Raw genomic sequence first — 21,714 nt, forward strand, 5'->3', positions numbered from 1 at the left:
TATTAAGACGGACCTGTCAAAGCTGTAAATGGTGGATTTTAGCTGACTATGGCCCTTAATGACCAAATGCTGATCAATTAGTGCCGCCGTGGTGATGCTGGGAGTGTGGGGTTTCGTCCACACAATCAGAATCTGGAGGGATTTTGTCCTCCTGCGGCTGACAGAGCTGGTACGTGCTGTTGCAGACCTCACAAATCAGAGAAAATAAAAAATAATGAATTCAAGATGCTGCAAAAATGAGCCGCCTACTTCTCTTTATGCCTCTCAACCCTCATCGAACCTCAAGATGGCATCTTTTAAAGATTCCAAAGAATCTTATTCCCTCCAAAATGGCGTCTAAACTTGAGGGTGAGCCCATCATGGTAAAGTCACCACTTTTTATATTAATTGCCTAGGAAGTCGAACCAAGGGGGTAATAATAAGTTTTACTTTATAAAGTTACTTTTTAATAAAGTTTCCAATTATTAAAAAAAAGTAACTAATAATCTCTTATTATAAGCTCCTCTTGGTTAGACAATCATCTGCTAACCACACCATTTGCCTGCGGAGATGGCTAACAGGAAATCCACCTTCCTGAATAGTGACTAGAAAAGAGGGGACATTACATAACAACATGGTATAAGAGCGGATTAGGATCGTTTAGAAAAAAAATTAAATTCGTCGAATCTTACCTGGAATTTTTTTTCAGAATTTTTTATTTTTGTTCTTTTTTTTTATGAAAAACGTGACTTTTTTCAAGTGTTTTCATGGGTGATTTTCAAGGGGTTTCTGGAAAATCACATCTTCTCTTCGAAGCGGATTCTTTTTGCTGGAATATATGGGGTTTGTTTGAAATCGCGGGTTTCGTCTGAGCATGAGGGTTTTTGTTGTTGAAAAATTGCGGAAGGGTTTTCTGCTTCTGAGGATTGCAGATCTGTTGTTAAGTGTCAAGGGTTTTCCGTGCATTTTTTCTCTGCCGTGCATCGTCTTCAAGGCTGTGTCGCATTTTCTCTGCCTGGTTGTAAAAATAGCGAGTTGTTTTTATGTCCGTGGCTGTTTTTCATTGTTTTTAGTTTCGCACAAGGGTTTCAACTTTCTTTCTATCCGCACAAGGATTCTGAGCAATTTTTTTTCACGATTTTTTGCAAATCGTGGTCATTTCTACAGTGATATTATTCTTGTGTGCCAGGTCTGTGTCTGGTCTAAGATGGATCTCTTTCTGCTCTTTCTGCGCGACTGGAGCATTTCTGCCTGACTGAATGCCTAGGGTTTGCAAAAATTTTGTGAAGATTTTGCACAGTTTTTCAGCACACATTGCGCACGATCTGGGTGTGTTTTTACTTGCGGGATAGGGTTTCTTTCTGCCCTTCCTGCAGACATTTTCATTGTGGCAGTGTTTCAGGTTTTTCATGCCAAGACATGTGTGGCAGAGGATTTTGTTTTCTGCAGACGGATTTGGTGAATCTTTGCTAGGGTTGCAGCCCTGACCTATGTATACCTGCAGAATTTTTTACCAGTTTTTGGAAAAACTGAGGGTATTTTTTCATGGCTGTCTTCTGCATTTTCTATGTCAGGTTTTTGCACAACTTTGGAAAAGTCATGGGTTTCTTGCTTATGATGGTCATAAGTAACATTTTTGAACAGACTTTTATGGTGGGTTTTCTGATTTTTTCCCATTAAAAAATTATGGTGAGTTATCTGCATCTTCTTGGATGGGTTTGCGCAATTTCATGGCGCTGTTTTTGCCGTGCGAAGTCTGGAGGATTTTGCATGATTTTCTCCTAAAAATCATGGTTGGTTTTTAGTTTTTTGTGGGATTTTATCATACAAAAATCATGGGCTCTTTCACTAATGGAAGGTTTTTTTTTATTTCAGCAAAAATCATGGAAGGGTTTGACGATTTTTTCCACAAAAACCGTGGTTTCTTGCAATCTGTTTTGGGTCGTCATGCTCATCTACAAAAAAAAATTACGTTTTTTTGACAAAATCATGGCTATTGTTGTCTTTCAAATGCAATGGAGGGTTCGGCGATTTTTCCAAAAAATTGTGGTTTCAGTTTAGAGCCGATTTTTTTTGTCAACAAAAGTCGATGCTCTTTGAGAACCTGATCTTTGTGTCTCTGGATAAAGGGAGGGACAGCTTTGTTATCCAACATCAAGTTGGAAGGATTGTGGTTATCTTGGTCGTCCCCAAAAATTCTGCAGAACCAGGGAGGGTCTCAGCAGGAGGCTCATGTAGCAGAGTGTTATGAAGAGAAGGGGGCGGCCTTCTATGCATTCATGACCAAAAGACCTGCATATTATGTCAAGTAATCTGTAGGGTAATTAAAAAGATGACCATTAAGGGAGGGTATTAAAATAATGTAATGTTTCTATAATGCTCATCTTAGTTAGTTGTCTTTTGTGTTTCTATTCTCGTCTTGTAAATCTCTATTTAAGGAGCTTAATCCTACATTACCCGGGGATGCCTCCCCAGTTTTCTTTTTCATGCGTCCCTGTCCCAGGGACAGGGGACTCCTAGGGGACATCCCCGTAAATTCTGCATATTGACAGTGAATTTTGACAATGAATTTTGACTTTTGAATTTAACACAAATTTGGCATAAGAACTCTGCTATTTCTTATATGTTAAGGTTCTATAATGTATATGTGCATGCTTTATCCATGTTTTCATATGAATATTTTAAATTTCCCTATATATTTTAATTTTCCCTATTTTTATTTAGCCATCCCATTTGCCATCCCCTAGCTGTCCTCAAAATTGGCAAAAATAAAAATCACCATCCCAAAAACGCGTACCCTCATCCTCTATCGTCTATCATCCCCGTCCCAGAAACTCAAGTTAACATAGGTTTAATCTCCTTTGTTAATATATCAATTTATAATTATACTTAATACGCTGCAAATTGTAAATATTTATGATTTTTAACTAACTTGCTAGCTTTGGTACAAGGATGGTTACAGGTACAAGGTTCAGGTATGGAAATGCAGCAAATAATTCCTTGGTACGACAAAATATAAAAACAGTGCTACTCATAAGTGCAAATAAACAAAAAAATTAGTTACCTCATTTTTGCAAATATGGAAGTACTCGTAAAATTCAAAATTTAGTGATTTGTCAAATGTAAATACATAATGAAAATTACAACAATATTCAGTATCTTCATATTGCTCTTCATCAAGAGCATCAATGTCAACATTTGGTTCAATTTCACTTGAACCACAATGATTTACAATGCTAGTTCCACGAGCCATATAATATGTATGCCTCATCTAAAGAGATTTTGGCAAGTCGAGCAACAATAATGTCTAAGTCAGCACACTCAAGAGTTTGATCCCAATTCCTCATCACCCCCTCATTGTTATGAAGTTCTTTATTTGACAAGAGATGCAAGTTGGACTTCTCTATGACCAAATCCTCAGCTTCTTTTGCAAACAATCGACTGCACTAAACTAAGGACCTAGACTTGGGGATGACAATTAGTGTGGGTTTGCAAATGGAGACCTCAATGGAGTCTAGAGTTAACGCCTTCAACGGGGTTAATGGGCAACACTCCTTGTGGAGGTTTAGGGGAAATGTCCTCAACAAGATCGAGGGGCAATAGCCCTCAAGGGGATTTAGGAGCAACACCCCTCATGAGGATATGGGGATTAGAAACCATTTTCCCAATTTTATCACTTGCCAGCAAAATTAGTTATTTGGCACTTTTTTGTTTATAGAAATGCTAAAAAAAACATTAATTTTTTCTATAGGACGGCCCACCAATCCCCCTAGGTTCACCCAAGTTTGCCCAAGCGAGACCTTGGGTGAACCCAATGGCATACTAGCCCTAGATTGGACCCATATGGCATGAGAGGGTTCAAAGAGAACCTAGTATCATAAATTTTTGTAAGTTTTTTTGTTCGGGTATGCGCAAAAAGTACCCAAAAAACATTAATTTTTTCTATAGGGCAGCCCACCAATCCCCCTAGGTTCACCCAGGTTTGCCCAAGTGAGACCTTGGGTGAACCCAATGGCATACTAGCCCCAGATTGAACCCATATGGCATGAGAGGGTTCCAAGAGAACCTAGTATCATAATTTTTATAAGTTTTTTTGTTTGGGCATGCGCAAAAAGTACCTAACCCCCAAAAGAAATTTGCTGTACCAGAGTACCATATGCAAATACCCACACCGAAATCGGAAACTTATATCCTCTAAAAGTAATTTTATCTGCATTTGTAAAGTAAAATCCAGCATTCTAAAATGCTTGTCTATAGAAATACACCTACACCACCCAAGGAATAACTTCACTGCTCAGATTTGAATAGAAGCATGTAATGCCCACCATACTTTTAAAAATCGCCGACTCGCCACGGACTCGCGAGTCCTTTGGTGCCGCGAGTCGACTCGCCTAGGACTCGCGAGGCGGCTCACGCGAGTCTTTGCGAAAGACTCTTTGGCGCCGCGAGTCGACTTGCCTAGGACTCGCGAGGCGAGTCCAGGCGAGTCCCTGCGAAAGACTCGCGAGTCTTTCGCAAAGACTCGCGCGAGTCTTTTGCTCGGACTCGCAAGTCTTTCGCAGGGACTCACGGGCCCAGAAAAATACGCCCGTAAAGGGTAAAAACCGAGTTTTTTTTTTATTTCTCACTTCATTTTGGCTTTTCTTTGGCTATAGCAGGTTAGAAGGGTTTGGAGGAGTAGAGGGAAGAAGGAAAAATCAGCAAGAGAGATCTAGGTAAGGATTTTTTCTCTTTCTTTTTTTTTCATTTGAATCATTTCATTGTTTTGAAACTGAAAAAAATCTTTAAAAAAAAGGGGATATGCTGCCAAATTTTTTTCTATTTTCTTTCCTAAGTTATTTCCTCTTTTTTTTTTCTTGTTTTTGAATGCTATTTTTCCCAAATGATTCATTGTCATTTTTTTTGTTGATTTTCCATAAAACCCTGCTGATTTTTTTTTTTTCATGTTAAATCAGCAATGGCAAGTTCAACTCCAAGGGCAACCCCAAGGTCAGGAAGACAAAGAGAGAAAGCTTGGAAATATGGGATTGCAGGAAGCAAAAAGGGGGAGGTCACTTGCACCAAATGCACAAAATGGATGACTGGTGGAATCAATAGATTAAAATACCACCTGGCACAAATACCTGGATATGGTGTGGAGGCATGCCCAAAATCAACTCCTGAAATTATTAGAGAGATGAAGGCCATTCTTGCTGAGAATGATATGCATAAGGAAGAAAGGCAAAAAACAAGAGAAGCCATGGCAGCTGCAATGAATCCCACATTGTCCACTTCGGGTCCCATTGGTCACAGTCGGGGTCATCAGTCACTTTCATCTTTTGGTGACAATGAGGGTGAGGCTAGTGGCACTCTTGTTAGATCAGACGCTAATTTTTTTGTACCACGCAATGTTCCAGGTGCACAACCTTCACTTGAGAGGTACAGGATGGAATAGAGAGAAGCATGAACAAGCACGGATAGCAGCTTCAAACTTTTGGTTTTACAATAATCTATCTTTCAATGCAGCAAACAATGTGTATTGGGAAAGTTTTGTTAATGCATGTACAGTGGCGGGTAAGGGGTTTAAGGCCCCAACAGGTCATGACTTCAGTGGGCCATTGCTAGAGAAAGCTGTGCAAAATACACAAGGTGTGGTTGATGATCAAAAAAGGTATTGGAAGAGAAAAGGATGCAGCATTTTATCTGATGGATGGACAGATGGACGGAATAGGACTCTTCTCAACTTCTTGGTGGCTTCAAATGGTGCAATGGTATTCATAAAATCTGTTGATGCCTCAAATGAAATAAAAAATGCAGAGACTTTGTGTAATCTGTTGGATGGTGTGGTTCGGGAAGTTGGAGTTGAGAATGTTGTCCAAATTATCACAGACAATGCAGCTGCATATGTATCTGCAGGTAGAATGCTTATGGAGAGGCATCCTTCGATTACATGGAGTCCTTGTGCTGCACATTGCTTGGACTTGGTGCTAGAGGACATTGGGAAGATTGGATGGGTGAAGAAGGTGGTTGAAGATGCAAAAAGTGCCACCAAATTCATCTACAACCATACTTGGGTGCTTGCTTTGATGAGAAAACACACAAATGGCAAGGACCTTGTGCGACCTGGAGTGACACGATTTGCTAGCCACTTCATCACTTTGCAGAGCATTCTTAGTGCCATTCCTCATCTTAAGCAGATGTTTGTGTCAGATGCTTGGTTGGGGTCTGCATACTCCAAAAGACCTGAAGCAGAGAAGATTGTGAGCATTTTTTTTGATGAAGGGTTCAATAAAAGTGGAGAGGAGTTGACTGCGATAAGTAACAAACACAAAAGTAAAGTTTATACAATCTTGTCTATTTGCTGATTTTATTTTTTAGGGGTTGATTTTGTACTAATTTAAAATTTGTTTTAATTTTTTTAGGTGACAGAACCTTTGGTAAGGGTTCTTCGTATGGTGGATGGAGAGGGCATGCCAATGGGTTTCATTTATGAGGCCATGGATAGGGCCAAAGAGGCCATTTCACATTACTATTGTGGAAATACAAGAAAATGTAAAATCCTTTGGCGCATCATTGATCGTAGGTGGACAAACCAACTCCACCAACCGATACATGCCTTCCCCTACTTTTTGAACCCGAAATTCTACTTCTCTGATTCATTTAGGGCTGATGAGGAGGTCATGGCAGGGGTTATTACATGCATTGATAAGATGACACCTGATCCTGAGTTGAGAGACAAGGTTCTTGATGAGTTGGAGGTGAGATTTGACATTTGCAATTGCTCTATCTTTATTTATGAATTTGGAAATGTTCATTATTGAATTTGAGTTTGACACTTTGACTATCTAGTATCTATTTCTGAATTTGGAAATGTTCATTGTTCAAGATCTACAAAAGTGCAGAGGGGAGACTCTTCTCATCACAACTAGCAATTGATAGGAGAGGAAAACAACAACCAGGTAAAAAATTTAGTAACTTAGTTCAATAGTGCAAGAAAAAACCTACAAACTTGATTGTTACATTTTTTTCTCAACTCTAATATTTCTAAATGTTTTTTGTAGATTTATGGTGGGAGAATTATGGTGCCGGCACGCCTAATCTTCAAAAGATAGCTATCCGTGTTTTGTCTCAGCCATGCAGTGCTTCTAGGTGTGAATGAAATTGGAGTGTCTTTGAGAGCATTCACACAAAGAAGAGAAATAGATTGTCACAAAAGCGGCTCAATGATCTAGTATTTGTTCGGTACAACTTTCGCCTTCGAGTTAGACAGGTGGAGGGTGTTTCACATGAGGCCATTGACTTGGATGAAATTGATCCATATGGTGATTGGACCATGAATGAACAAAATGATGGTGATGATGTCCTCCTTACCGAAGAAGAAATTGTAGAAATAGAGAGAGGAGCAGCACAAGATGCAGAAGGAGCAAGATTGGATGAAATGGAGGATGAAGATGAGGACGAAGATGAGGATGATGATGAGGACTTTGACTTTGACGAAGAATCATCTCACCATTTAGATACCACAACACCCACTGCTACTACTTCTAGCTCAAGGCCTGAAAAATTGAGCTATATTAGGAAAAATACAAAGAGGAAGATGTAGTCTTCTCTTTGGTTTGTTCATTCACATTGTTGTTTTTCACATTTGCAGTTGGACTTGGACATATCATTATATGTAATTTTGTGAACATTTATATACTTATGCTGCCATTATACATTTTAGAGTTGAAAGTTGAAACTTGAATATGCTGCCATGAATGATGAAATTTCAAATATTGCGTGTTTGTAGATCATATGACATGTGTAATGTTTCAATTATGGCACTTATGTTCTCTAAATGCATTAATTTCTTTATGTTTTTTTTGTAAAACTACGGGTTGTTTTTTTTTGCCGAGTCTTTCGCGAGTCTTTCACGAGTCCGAGTCCAAGTCCAAAATTTTGGTTTGCCGAGTCCGAGGCGAGTCCGAGATTTTCAACTATGATGCCCACGTTCAACATCCTTCATAAGAAACTTTATATAGATTTACAACATTAAACTATAAACGCAAAAACCTAACAAACAATCTATTTTCAACTTTTTTGAAAAAATCAAAAAAAAAAAAAGGAAATTCAAGATGGAACAAGGGAAACACAACTCTGCAAAACAGCATTGGGATTGGCTAATAAGTTTTGGATAGAAGTATGTAATGTCCATTTTCACAATCCCTTAAAAAGTTGAAAGTAATTATAGTAAGATTTGCAGAATAAAACTATAAAAATAACAAAATATATTAAATGAAGTAGTTTTAGGCTTTAGCTGCCTCCAAACACTTGATCATACAGCAAAACCAAGGGTGTTGAAACAACTGTATTATTCATAATAAAGGATGGAAACAACTTTCATCGAAACTAAACATAGAACAAACCACATTATACTTGAATTAAGCAAGCTATCAATAGAAAATACCTCACGGTTCAAATAAGTTTCCAGGACTTCCAACAGCAATGGCCCATTATCACCATCATTATTAGAGTCTGCATCAACTTTTGAGCCAAATTTCTCTCTGAGCTCAGATTTCCAGAAGCCCTTAGGCTGACAAACACAAGAATGGTAAATCATGAGTTGGTAAACAATAATTGGATTCCACTGAAACTATGTGATTAACCATGAATCTTAATAATACTTATTAATACTTACCAAATTACACTCGGGCAAATACACTTTCAATGTATGCCCCAACTGCGCCCATTCCAAATATTCACAAATTAGTGCAGTCAACAACTTGCCTGCAAATCAACACAAAAACTAATCTTAAATTGAATACAGCATAAAAACCGTTGCCTCAAGTTTCAGATTACAATTATACATTTTCAAAGGAAATTTAGTCAACACTCAAGCATATAATTAACTAATAAATAATAATTATGTGGGAACAAGCAGTTAAAAGACATTCTCTCAGATCATCTACATTGGATAACGTGCAAACCAGTTGGATGTTCTTTGCTCAAATATTTCAGGCAAAACCTGCAAAGGTGAAAGGCTTCATTACCATTCAGTCTACTCCACAAGATTAGGATCAGAAGCAACATCTGACAGAGCATAGGTAAGCATAACTCAATCTTAGAATCTAACGAAAAAGGGACTATCCAATGATAGCTGAATAATGGTTTCTGACTATAACACAGAGTACGAGGATCTAGACTCAAAGAATTCTGCAAATCTCACTTATCCATACAAATAATAAATGGAAAGATTTAAACTGAATTTTAACACAATGCTTCTCATTTTTATTCCTGTTTGTGGCATGTGCTATTTTTTAAATTTCACTGCAAGATTTTCCTAGAAAAAGGTAACTGCACTTAATACAAGGGAAGGATTATACAATCATACTTGAATTAAATGGATAATATAACTCTCTCTTATAAAACAGCAAAAGAAAAAGGCTAACCAATGATTATTCTTTACGTTTTCTGGACACAACAAAGAGTAGAGAAGGATCTATACTGGAATAATTCTGCAAAGTGATGCCACTTGTACACAGAAATAATAGATGGAATGATTTTAAACTCAAATTTTACACAAATGCTTCTTATTTTATTTTCCATTTATGGCATGTGTTATTTTTGAGATTGCCCTGTAAGATTTGCCACAAATCATGCAGAAATGACAAGTTGCATCATAGTATTAGACCCAGCGCAGTCTCACTGAGTATTACTCTTGGATGCAGATCCTGGTTGAAACTTCTAAGAGCTCACGGATTTTAAATAATCTTCAAACCTTCACAAAAGAAATATCACAGTAGATTTGCAATGCATTGTAACAATCACATTGATCACAGATTGGAATACTTCCTAGAAAATTCTATTTAAACAGCTATTTAGCAAGTTGTATCAGCAATAATCTTTAATAATTTTGACCATAGTGAACTTGCTATCGTCCAATATTGCATATCATGTCATTCTAGCTTGTTATAATATCTAGTCCAAATGCTGGCAATAATTCACCTTCCTTTGGACTGTACAATATTTCAGGATCTTGTCACCAACAATGATTAATCATTGATCAAAATAATACCCGGTATGGTATTTTTAACCTCGAGTATAGTGGAATGTCCTAGAGAAGTCTATTGAATCTGAGAAAAAAAGTGGTTAGCTAGGCTGGAATTAAAACTTCAAAGGAATTGATAAAAGAATAAAACAGCTGAGCTGAATTGTAGTTAAAATAGGAACAACTCCAATACAAGCTTACACATTCTCGTCAAGGAATTGAAAACCACACAAATCTGAAGAGAAAAATGATGCAAAACTAAACAGGACCTCCACAAAAACTACATTCTACTACTAAAAGGTACAAGCAGCAAATATGTTAAAGAAATCAGCTACTAAATGAATGTTATCAAGACAATCCAGAGTCACCCTGCTTCAGACTGAGCATTGGCTTTTCCATGGCATACAACAGTGAAGCTGTTATTTTTGCTCCTGACTATGACTCAAAGCATGTTACACATAAATAACTGAGTCAGCAAGGAAGTCAGCTTAAAGGATATACAGCTGTCAGGAACAGAACCAAAGTACATATAATGAGAACTCTCGCCAAACAGTCTCTAGCAAGGGAGGAAAATCAATTCACCCCCAACATGGAGATAGCTTGTCTGCGCAAGTCAGTTCAGAACTATGTTTCCCCAAGTCCCCTTTTTGGTGAGAGCTAGTGGGGATCGGAGGGAAATGCAGGAACAAAAAAGGAGATAACCAAAAATATCCCTAGAAATAATATTTGATAAGGAAAATAACATAGGAAAATGGAGGAACAAGAACTCAGACATGTTCCTTCAGAAAATAGGTTCACGCCAATTTTTAAATCTTCTGAAGCATTCATGAAGAGATTGCTAGTCTAGTTGGCCTTCTACACTACAGTTGTAGAAACGCATACAGATGATTCGAACGGCAACATCTGATTCATCCTCGACAAATTGCATTATCCTTCATGCTACCATTAAACTGCTTATTGCAATGCTAAATGATCTCATTCCCCATCACTGGGAGAGTAATGTCATGTCCCATTTTACAAAAATATGATATATCACTTACTAAAAATAGTAAGATTCCACTGTCCAAAAATTGTAAATCCTGATTAACAACATTGGGGAAATAAAATATTTAATATTTATTATTGTGTGGATTTAAAATATTTATTAATTGAACAAATTGGCCAAATTGGGTGATGGATTTCTTTTGAAGCTTTCTAGAGCCCTTTTCTGGCATGCTTGGCAATGGTCATTTTCGGGAGAAATTTTCAGATGCCATTTGACTTCAGGTGAATAAGGGAGTTACATGCAATTCAAATTTGATATTTTCCCTCCAATTGAGACGGGAGTATTCTTGGGCACAAATTTTTAAGCTCATTTTATATTTATTCCTGGCTGGAGATTTCATTCAGGATCTTTTAGCCATTTCAACTTTACAACTTTTCATTGTATGAATTTTATGTTCTAAAATGTCCTTTAGTGGATGAAACCCCATAGAGGATTGTCGCTTGTGGACGAAAACCCATGAGTTGCAGAAATCAGAGGACAAAAACCCTTTGATTCAAGAGGGCATTCTCATCTAGGGAGTGCAAAGGAGCTTCACAGGTTATTGTAGATAAACTAGTTTCAGTGTGGTATGCTTGTGTATAGGTGTGGGTTTGTAGTTTGTTTTCAATTTGCTGTAGGTGTTGTTGTTGTTGTATGGAGTGGTTTTGAATGTTATTTCATGCCTTATAATCTAGCATACCGGGTTCACCCCTTGGCACCCCTGGTACCGGTCCGGTCTGGTCCGGGTCCCTGGTTCAGGTCTGGTCCGACCTTGGTTCGACAAGGGTTCGCAAAAATCAGAGGTGGTTCGACCTGGCTTGAACCCGGGCAGGCCAAGATCGAACCTGGGCAAGCCATATTTTATGCAAAATTTAATTATTTTTTGGAATCCGCCATGTAAAAAGTGAATTTTATACCCTAAAAGTGACTTCTAAAACATAATCTTGGCTCATTTCTCCTCATTTGTGTTGCAAACAAAATTTTTTTGACAGCAAGTTGAAGAAAGGGTGAACAAAGTTTGGCTTCCAAGATCAAATAGGAGTTGAAGACTGATTTTTGGAGCTTCAACAAATGTTGCAGCATCATTTTCATACATTTGCAAGCTCCCATCGGCTACAAGAGGTAGGTTTTTTAACATTTTTTTCAAACTATTTTGTTTCACAAATTGTAAAACATGAAACATTAATTTTTTTTCATTATTTTGTTTTTGTTTTTGAATATGTTTATGTTATTTCTTGCCATAGGAACTAGAATGGCATCTACCTCTTCCTCCATTGGCAATGAACAAACAATTACAAAACAAAGAAATGACCCAAATTCTCCCTTAATGAAGTATGTTGACATTTTAAAACTACTTCCAGGAGGTGGGGGATTCCGGTGGAGATGCCAAGGATGTGGTATTGAACGTAATAGTTCATATTATCGGGTGGTAGGCCATTTGTGTGGAATAAAAGGAAGAGGCATCAAAAAATGCCCTAGAAAAGATGGTAAACCTATACCAGATGAGACAGTGATGAAATATATTAGGGAGCATGAGGAGGTAGAAGAGAGAGAAGCCCGTAGATTGAATCAAACCACACCAAAGAAAACAAGGGGTAATCCCGATGTTATAGTAGAAGACCACCTCTTCTTTTTCCACAAATGAACCTGAAAGTGAACCACCCTTGACACGCAAAAGAACAAAGGGGCATTTAGAAACCGCATTTCAAAATGAGAGTAGAGACATTGCTGACCAAAATGTAGAAAGGTGCATTTATGCAAATGGGTTGGCTTTCAATGTTGTCCGCTCCCCATATTGGAAGCAAATGATAAAAAGTGTTAATGAAGCTCCAAGAGGGCATAAGGGCCCCGGTTATGAGAAGGTACGTGGAACATTATTGGACAAAGAGGTGAAGAGGGTTGAAGATGCATTGAAACCCATAAGGGATTCATGGGCTGAGACAACTGTAACAATTGTTTCAAATGGGTGGAAAGATGCTATAAATCATCCCTTGATCAATGTTATAGCAGTGTCCCCTAAAGGGCCAATGTTTTTGAAAGCTGTGGATTGTGAGGGCCAAGTAAAAGATGGCCAATTTATTGCAGAAAATCTCATCTCCACCATTGAGTCAGTGGGACCCCGCAATGTTGTCCAAGTCATAACGGACAATGCAAGAAATTGTAGAGCTGCTGGTTTGTTGGTTGAGGAACGATATGATCACATCTTTTGGACACCTTGTGCGATCTATTCACTCAATCTTATGCTACAAAGAATTGGGACTAAAATAAAATGGATCAGAGATGCGTATGCAAAGGCTGAGGACATCCAGATGTTCATCACAAACCACCACATGTCTCAAGGGATTTTTAGATCCTTTTTGAATTTGGAGCTATTGAAGGTAAGTGAAATACTAATTTAATTTTACATTTTCTGATTTTTTTAATTTCAATGTTCATAATATCATTGTATAAGCTATATTGTGTATTCTTCTTTAAAGTTTGGCTTTATTTTTTAATCATTTTGGCATTATTTTGTATTATAGGTTGCTAAGACCCGTTTTGCATCAAACACAATCATCTTAAGACGACTTGTGAAAGTTAGAGTGGCACTATGCAATATGGTGATCGGCAACAATTGGACTGTATGGAAGCAGAGTAGAAGTGAGAGGGCAGAAAAAATTAGGGAGAGAATATTGAATGAGAAATGGTGGGATCTTGTTACATATCTCCTAAGTATCACTGAGCCCATTATGAGCATGATTCACTATACCGACATGAATAGGCCTTGCATTGGTGAGATTTATGATGGCATTGACTCAATGCTTGAAAAAATAAAGTTCACCATAAATGCAAAAGAGAATGACCCCAAGGAGAAATTCTTCAAAGAAGTGAAAGCAATTATTGTAGAAAGGTGGAATAAGATGACCACTCCTTTGCATCTTCTTGCCTATGCCTTGACACCAAAGTACTATAGCAATCAGTTTCTTGATAAACCAGGAAGGATTCCACCATGGAGAGATCTAGAAGTATCTAATGGGTACGAGGCAGCATTTCTTAGAGTATATCCTAATGATGATTTGCGAGATATTGTTACAAATGAGTTCATAGAATTCGCAAATGGGAATGGTCTAAGTGTTGATGCACTTTGTCATAGATCCAAGAAGGATGCTCATAGCTGGTGGTACTTCCATGGTGCATGCTTCCTACACCTACTTCCATGGTGCATGTCACCAAATTAGAATTTAGGAAGAAGATATTCCCAAGACGGCATTTAGGACTCATGTGAGTTATTATCAATTTCTTGTGATGCGATTTGGTCTTGTTAATTCTCCTCCATTTCAGAGTTCAATGAATTCCATATTTAAGCCATTTTTTATAAGAATTTTTCATTAATGCTCTTTGATGATATATTGATTTATAAGAAGACATGGGAAATCCATTTGCAACATGTTGATTAGGCATTACAAATTCTCCAATAACATCTATTTTATGCTAAACCTTCTGTGTTTTATACTCAAAGAGGTGGAGTACTTGGGTCACATTATATCTCATGGAGGGGTAAAAGTTAATCTAAACAAAATCAAAGCTATGATAGAGTGGCCAGTTCCTAAAACCAGACTTGAGGGGTCTGCTAAGACTCATTGCATACTATAGAAGGTTTGTAAAGAATTATTTCTGCACAGCATCACACCTCACAATGCTTTCGAAAAAGGATGGCCAATTCCTAACCATTAAAAACTTGAGGGGTTTCCTAGGTCTCATTGCGTACTACAGAATATTTGTAAACAACTATGGCTGCACAACATCACCCCTCACAACATTTTTGAAAAAAGATGCTTTCCGATGGAATGAGGTCGCTAATGTGGCACTTGGGAGACTAAAGGGGGACTATATGTACCACTCCAACTCTAGCTACTCTAAATTTCACCAAAAATTACTGTGGAGCATGATGCTTCAAGAAATGGTATAGGAGTAGTTCTCATGCAAAAAGGTAAGCCCATTGATGTTGAAGGTGGTCAGTTGAAGGATAAGAAATTAAGAATCAACTCAAACCTGTTTATACAAAAAAAGCTAGCTATCTTTATGCAATCAAACAATGGGAGCCATATCTAACGGGTAGAAAATTCAAAGTACAAACAGATCATGATAGCCTGAAATATTTCTTCGAGTAGCAATTATCCTCTCAAGAACAACAAAAATAGTTTGCTAAGATGTTGAGACATGACTTTGAGATTATTTTTATGAAAAGGAAAATGAATGTAGTGGTCCATGCACTATCTGAAAGGATGATAAACATAAGCCATTATCATGTGCCATTTCAATATTACAAGTAGATTGGATTGAAGAAGCGAGATTAGAGTGGTGGCAAGATGTTGGTCCCAAATGTTGCTACATGGAATATCATTCAACATTTGCAGAATGATCCAAGAAACTCAAATAAGTTCTGATGGAAGGGAGACTTCTTCTGGTATGAAGAGAGACTATACCTTAGCAAGAATTCCACCATCAACCAAAAGATTTGACAAGAGCTCCATAGTTCTTTTATTGGGGGTCACTCAAGATTTTTTAAGAGATATCAATGAATCAAGCAAGATTTCTTCTGGGAAGGGCTTAAAGATGTTCAAAACTTTGCCGTAAAATGTTTAGTATGTCAAAGAAATGAAGGTAAGCCGTAAGACAATAAAGCCGCCTAGACTTTTGCAACCCTTGGTAGCCAATGGTGAGAAGAAGTCTCCATGGATTTGACCACAGGCCAATGGTGGACACACTTACCAAATATGACTTACCAAATATGCTCACCCTTTTCAAGCAAATACACTAGCAAAAACATCCATGGAGAACATACAAAAGTTACATGGTACCTAGGTGATTATAAGTCATCGTGATCCTTATTTTATGGTAATTTTTGGACAAATTTATTCTATTGTTTGAGTACTCAACTAGCTCATAACTCTTCATATCAAATGGGAAAATTGTAGTAATCAAGTGCTTGGAGGGCTATCCACGTATTTTACTTCAAATAAACATTCTCATTGGATGGCTTGGCTACACCTAGAAAAATGCAATATTAAAACTCCCATAGTGCTTTAAAAATATCTCCATTTATGGCATTACATGGAAACCATCCTCCATCCATCACATCATCATTGAAGATTACACCAAGAGTTCAAGTTGTGGAAGATTACATAAATCATCAACAAGGATTTTTAGGTCTCAAGGAGAATTTGGCCATGGCACAAAATTAAATGAAACCATAGGCTAACCAACATCATAGCAAAAGGAATTTTGAAGTGGGAGATTAGAATTTTCAAGTTTGCAACCATATAAGAAAATGTCTCTAAAACAACAAAAGAAAAAAAGCAAGCTCTTGCCTAAATGTTATGGTCCATACTGGATTTTGCAAAAGATTGGCAGTGTAGAATACAAGCTCGAGTTACCTCCTACAACAAAAATAAATCCAATTTTGCATATCTATTGTTTAAGAAGGTTATTGGCCAGTGGAAACCTACACAAACAATTGTACTAGAACTAGATGAAGAGGTAAAAATTATCTTGGATCCTAAGTTAATTTTCTAGATATACACAAAGAAGTTGAGGATTAGAACAACCATAGAGTACCTCATTATGTGGAAAAATTTACCTGTCAAAATGCCACATAGGAAGATGAAGATTTTGTGTAGAAGCATCCACAATTGATCAGCATTGACAACAACACTTGCGTAAGAGGCAAGGAGCGGCATGCTATACCCTTAACCTATTGATTGTATTATAACCTACTAGGGCTCACATAATCCTAAATTGAGTCATTTGTGTCCTAAGCATAATTTTAGTTTGCTAAGACAACCTCATTGATATTAGAGTGCTAATAGTACCTAATGATACCTACGTATAAGAGGTAGTGAGTAGTAGTTAATCATCAGATTGTAAATTCTTACTGAAGACTTTTGGCAGTTTGCCACCTTGAAGTGGCTTATTAATAAGTTTTTGCAGCATATTTCCTATAATTATTATTCTACTGTGCAATCAATTTCACTACACAAAACATATATTCCCTCCAACTTTAGAATCTTCTAGAAATTTGAGTAGAGATTACAAGTTTAATTTGGCCACCACATAGTAGATTAAAGAGAACAAAAAAGAAGTTGCATTATCCTTCATACTACTAGTGAAATGCTTGCCACTAGCGAAATCCTTCAGCTAAACTGATTACATTATACTTCATAGTACTAGCGAAATGCTCATCACAACATTAATGTCATCTTTTCAGCCTAGGTAAAAAATCTTGGCCTCAAAGTTGTGTTGTTGTAGGACATGATCACAGTAACGTAATGTGCTAGACCTCCCAGTTAGTAGAAAAGCAGATTTTAGAAAAGAAATCAGACACGAGTACCAAATTAGCTGAATCAAAGTTTACAAAACCATCTGTAAAAATTTAGAAGCTAAATGTAAGCATGTTTCCATTTCAATAAAAGAACACTATAATTACTTCAACATGTTTCTAGAGAAAATGTCTGGACTTCATGTTTCATGTTTCATGTTACATGTTAATTTCTGATGATGTTCTTTGATAACCAAAAAGTAGCAAAGTAATGAATGTCAGTCTATCTAATAGTTGATTCATGTCCATGGGCTAGCTTAGAGGCATTAAAAAGGCAACCCCATTCACCATGTGTTAAGAATCGTGATCCTGCACTTTTTGTTGTTGATGTTTACCACGCCCTCTTTAGTGGAAAAAGCACTCTGAGCCTTCTTAGAAATTTGCATTGTAGAACAAGCATTCCCCAATCAGTATAAATTTACCAACCTTTTGATGCACTTAATGCAAAAGTTTCCATAGTAAGTTAAGAGAGCTATGATTATCTAATTGAATAAATTACCAAAATTATCATATCACTTGAGAGGGCCGAGATTATTCACTGGAATTACCTCAACAGGTTATCCCAGCCTATGTTAAGAGAGCTATATTTTTTCACATGGTACTTTAATCTCTGTTAATACAAAAATCCCTAACAGGGAAAAATATCCCAGCCAAGCCATTTATCATTCATCAAACAAAAAAATAGCATAAAATTTGGCAACCAGACAATTCAGCAGAACTTTGGAAAAAAAAAAAGAGAGCAAGACTCATAAACCACTGAACAGCATAGAATTGCAGAGGAAATTAACAAACAGAAAAGTGTAACTTTAAGGGAAGACTAATTAATTTAGAGCTGAGATTTTAGATTTAAAAATCCATGTGAGTATACATATTCGTGTCCTAAATACTAACAAAACTAATTTTGAAAATAGCATCCCCATCTCTGTACTTGCACCCACTTATCCTATTGGCAACTATAGTCTATGGATGACACCATTATTATCAACAACATATTCTTGGAAAAATCAGCAATGGGCACACAGGGTCCATCAGCCATAAGAATTGATGTAGCATGCTAGTAGGATGAATGAAAAGTTCCTGACTAAGAACATACAAAAAAAATACAGAAAAAGCTAATAGTAGAAGCTTTTATTTATTCTTTTGATAACTATAACAGTCCACAAATAAAATCATTGAACATAACTCACCCTATGTCCTAGTATTCAGAACAGATCCTATGAGGAAGCTGATTGGATTCTAAATGCCCAGATTCAGTCCTGTAGTCACCTGGTGATAATGGCTGCTGGCAAGGGTTGTAATCTTCCCAGATATAATGCAAGTAACACCTGGAATGTCCTTTTCTACATCCTGCTAACTGACGCTTAACTGATATGACAATGGCTACTGGAGGATTACATCCCCAGAATCTGCTATGGCTGTACCCATGGGTTTTCATCCTAGGCACAAGGAATGACTGTAGCTGTGTCACTTACAAAAAGAGGGTATTTTAAGTTTAGTAATTTTCAAGATGATTCTCATCCTTCCCAGCATTGCCTATAAACTCCCCCTCTTGCGATCCTGAACTTATGGCCTGAAGTCATGGCAGCCAAACCCATAATTGGAGGGAACTAACTCTCAAACAACTTCCACAATTTCTGACAGTTAACTAACTCATTTCCACCTTCCTTTGCTGAGGACAACTGCACACACATCTAGTGATGAGTCCACTTAACAGGGCACAACCTGATTTATTCATTGACCAAGTAACTCGCCTTATTTATTGACTAATTAACTGGCCAACCAACTAACTGACAAAATCATCACCTTCTAACAGCTGACCAAGATTAAGTCAATATTCAGACCTGTCTAGCAGTTGATGAATTCAGAACTGCAGACCCAGTCAAAAAGGGGACATTTCACTTTACCAAGCTTAAACATCATGGCAAATGTAAGTTGACTAATGGGGACATGCATTAGCCACAAAAACAGCATGATTAACCAATTAGGTGAAAACCTTCATTAAGGATGATAGTGAAAAGGAGAAGATTGCCCCAAAAATGAGAAGAATAATTACAATATCGAAGTTGCTTCACAAAACATATCTATAGGAATCCAGTTACCACATTCATTATGACTTTGGAGCCAAGATTTCTTACCAAGGATGAAAAATGTGCCAGCTTCCTTTCAATAACTGGATTTTCCAAAGATATGTAACATGCATTATGGCTGACGACTCTCTCAGAAAGTGTGTTAGCAGCAGAAATGGAGCTTGAAGGCAGCCTTATCTCCTTGTATCTTATGAGAATAACTTTCAGTATCACTTAACCATGCAAGTATACTATTTTGATTCTCTTTGTGCTTATCTTCTTATCATCGTACCAAAATACAATCTAACTACATTCTCACTAAATTCCTGTTACAACCTATTATAAATATACTATGAATTGATGCATCAAAATTATTTAGGGGAAGACTGAATCCATGTGCCTGACAATGTATGACCATAAAAAAATCGCTCATAGTGCCCCCCTTTTATTAAATTATTCACATTATTTGAAAACCCTATTCATGTGTGGCACGTCTCTTCCCTAGTAGCCTCTCAGGAAGTTAATTTATTAGCCTCCAGTCTTGCAGGCAATGCACAAGTTCCAGTGGTCTACATCCACTTAGCAACATAAAAGGTCAGTTGATCTGCAAGTTGTGAGCTCTAAAAAAATCTATCACGATATTGTATACTTCCATTTCGTCTAGACATTAAACTAGAAACACATTCATTCAAGTTGTAATCTAATTAAAATGCACATTCAATAGCTCAAAAGTGACAAGTTAAAAATAAGAATCATGGACAAAATCTACCTGATGGAGAGGTGTGAAGCTGTTTAGCTTTATCATTACAACTACCAAGTAAAGCAGGCACAGCTCCTTCCTCATTTTCTAGAGCATGATCCTCGTCTTCAATTGCTTCAAAAACACTGGCTCTCAACTCCGCCTAAGAGAATCCAATCAAGAAGTGTCAAGCAAATTTGAAATAAATTCATATACAATCCCCAAAGATAAGTCCTATATTCACATACCGATTACCGTGATTTTCACTTATTAATCATGCATACTCAAACAGACCAAATATGAAAACAAAATGAGAGATAATGTCCTTTAATAAAGTAATCCGCATATCAAGTGAATCTTAATTTAAAATCAAATTATGAATCTCATTTTTTTAACATACAACTTAAGTTATTACCAATTATTTTTTACGAATTAAGAACAATCTATCAAAACATTTGATACTCACCAATTAGAGCTTGAGAATAGTAAAGAACTAAAGGTAAAAACATAAACATTATAGATTGATATTTGCTCAACATCATTAATTCTATCTAGAGCGTAACACAGTATTTATTGGTTAGCAAAGCCACACCTTCATACATATACGGATATTGAAATCCAGAACAACGTGTATGGGATTCAAACCATCAAATCAATACTGTGTTATATTACATTCCATAGCTTCTACTAACATGCAACAATCCATTATTATACATATGAAACAATTATTCTCATTCAAGAATATTATCTAGTCATGCATTCAACAAAAGAAACTTTTTTGAGGAAGCTGAACTTGAATAAGGTACCAATGATTAATAAGTAATAACCACGAGAATTTTTAAGGGATGGAAAAGTATATAAGTACAAGTACAACCATACAATATTATTTCCCAGTCTCTCCATATCACAAATAACTGAAATTTGTACTATATGATATAATTTGAGGCAAAAGAAGTCACCTGCAGACAGAGACATCTGCAGCACAGGAGACAAGAACTATGATGTAGATGCCCTTTTTCCAAAAAAATGGTTTAGAGGTGCTAAGATAGACTGCAAAATATTAAAATTGTAATCATGTCCAAGGGGTTGAGCTTAATTGGTTAAAATGTTGGGTTCTCATTGTGGAGATCCAAGTTCAATTCACCATAGAAACATCTAAAGTGGAATTCTAAGTTGCGACTCTTGATCTTCTATAGGGAGTGATTTTTAAATGAAGTGGATTTCTAAGTAGTGACTCACGGTCTTACATTGGTTATTCCTAATATGTTTGCTCGTAAGGAGCTTGTATTAGTCTAATGTTGATGCTTGTATAAGCAAAATATTAGTAATTGATATTCAATTAAAAAATAATAATCGTGCATACATACAAAAAAATATCAATGCAGGTTTCAAATATGGGAGAAAGTCGCTGATATTAAACCAAACATTCTAATACAGCAGAAAGTCACTGATATTAAAACAAACATTCTTTGGCAAAAGAATGCATCCAGCAAAGCGATAGATTGCCTTGCTTGGGAATGTTTCAGTTTACTAATTCAAGAG

The 21,714-nt window shown here is 36.9% G+C and overlaps 1 protein-coding gene across 4 annotated transcripts in view; it reads right to left on the reverse strand.

The window, feature by feature from the left end:
- LOC131070902 (protein TONNEAU 1a) overlaps window positions 1–21,714 on the reverse strand; it is a 50,100-nt gene that overhangs the window by 20,135 nt on the left and 8,251 nt on the right. For all 4 annotated transcript variants that reach the window (XM_058006572.2, XM_058006575.2, XM_058006574.2 and 1 more), the window contains exons 2-4: window positions 20,203–20,335; window positions 8,636–8,724; window positions 8,405–8,530 (exon numbers count right to left, since the gene is read on the reverse strand). In XM_058006572.2, coding sequence (XP_057862555.1) covers window positions 8,405–8,530; window positions 8,636–8,724; window positions 20,203–20,335 — 348 coding nt within the window. The remainder of the gene's footprint in view (window positions 1–8,404; window positions 8,531–8,635; window positions 8,725–20,202; window positions 20,336–21,714) is intronic.

The sequence above is a fragment of the Cryptomeria japonica genome, chromosome 1 (genome assembly GCF_030272615.1).
Source record: "Cryptomeria japonica chromosome 1, Sugi_1.0, whole genome shotgun sequence".
Taxonomy (NCBI): Eukaryota; Viridiplantae; Streptophyta; class Pinopsida; order Cupressales; family Cupressaceae; genus Cryptomeria; species Cryptomeria japonica.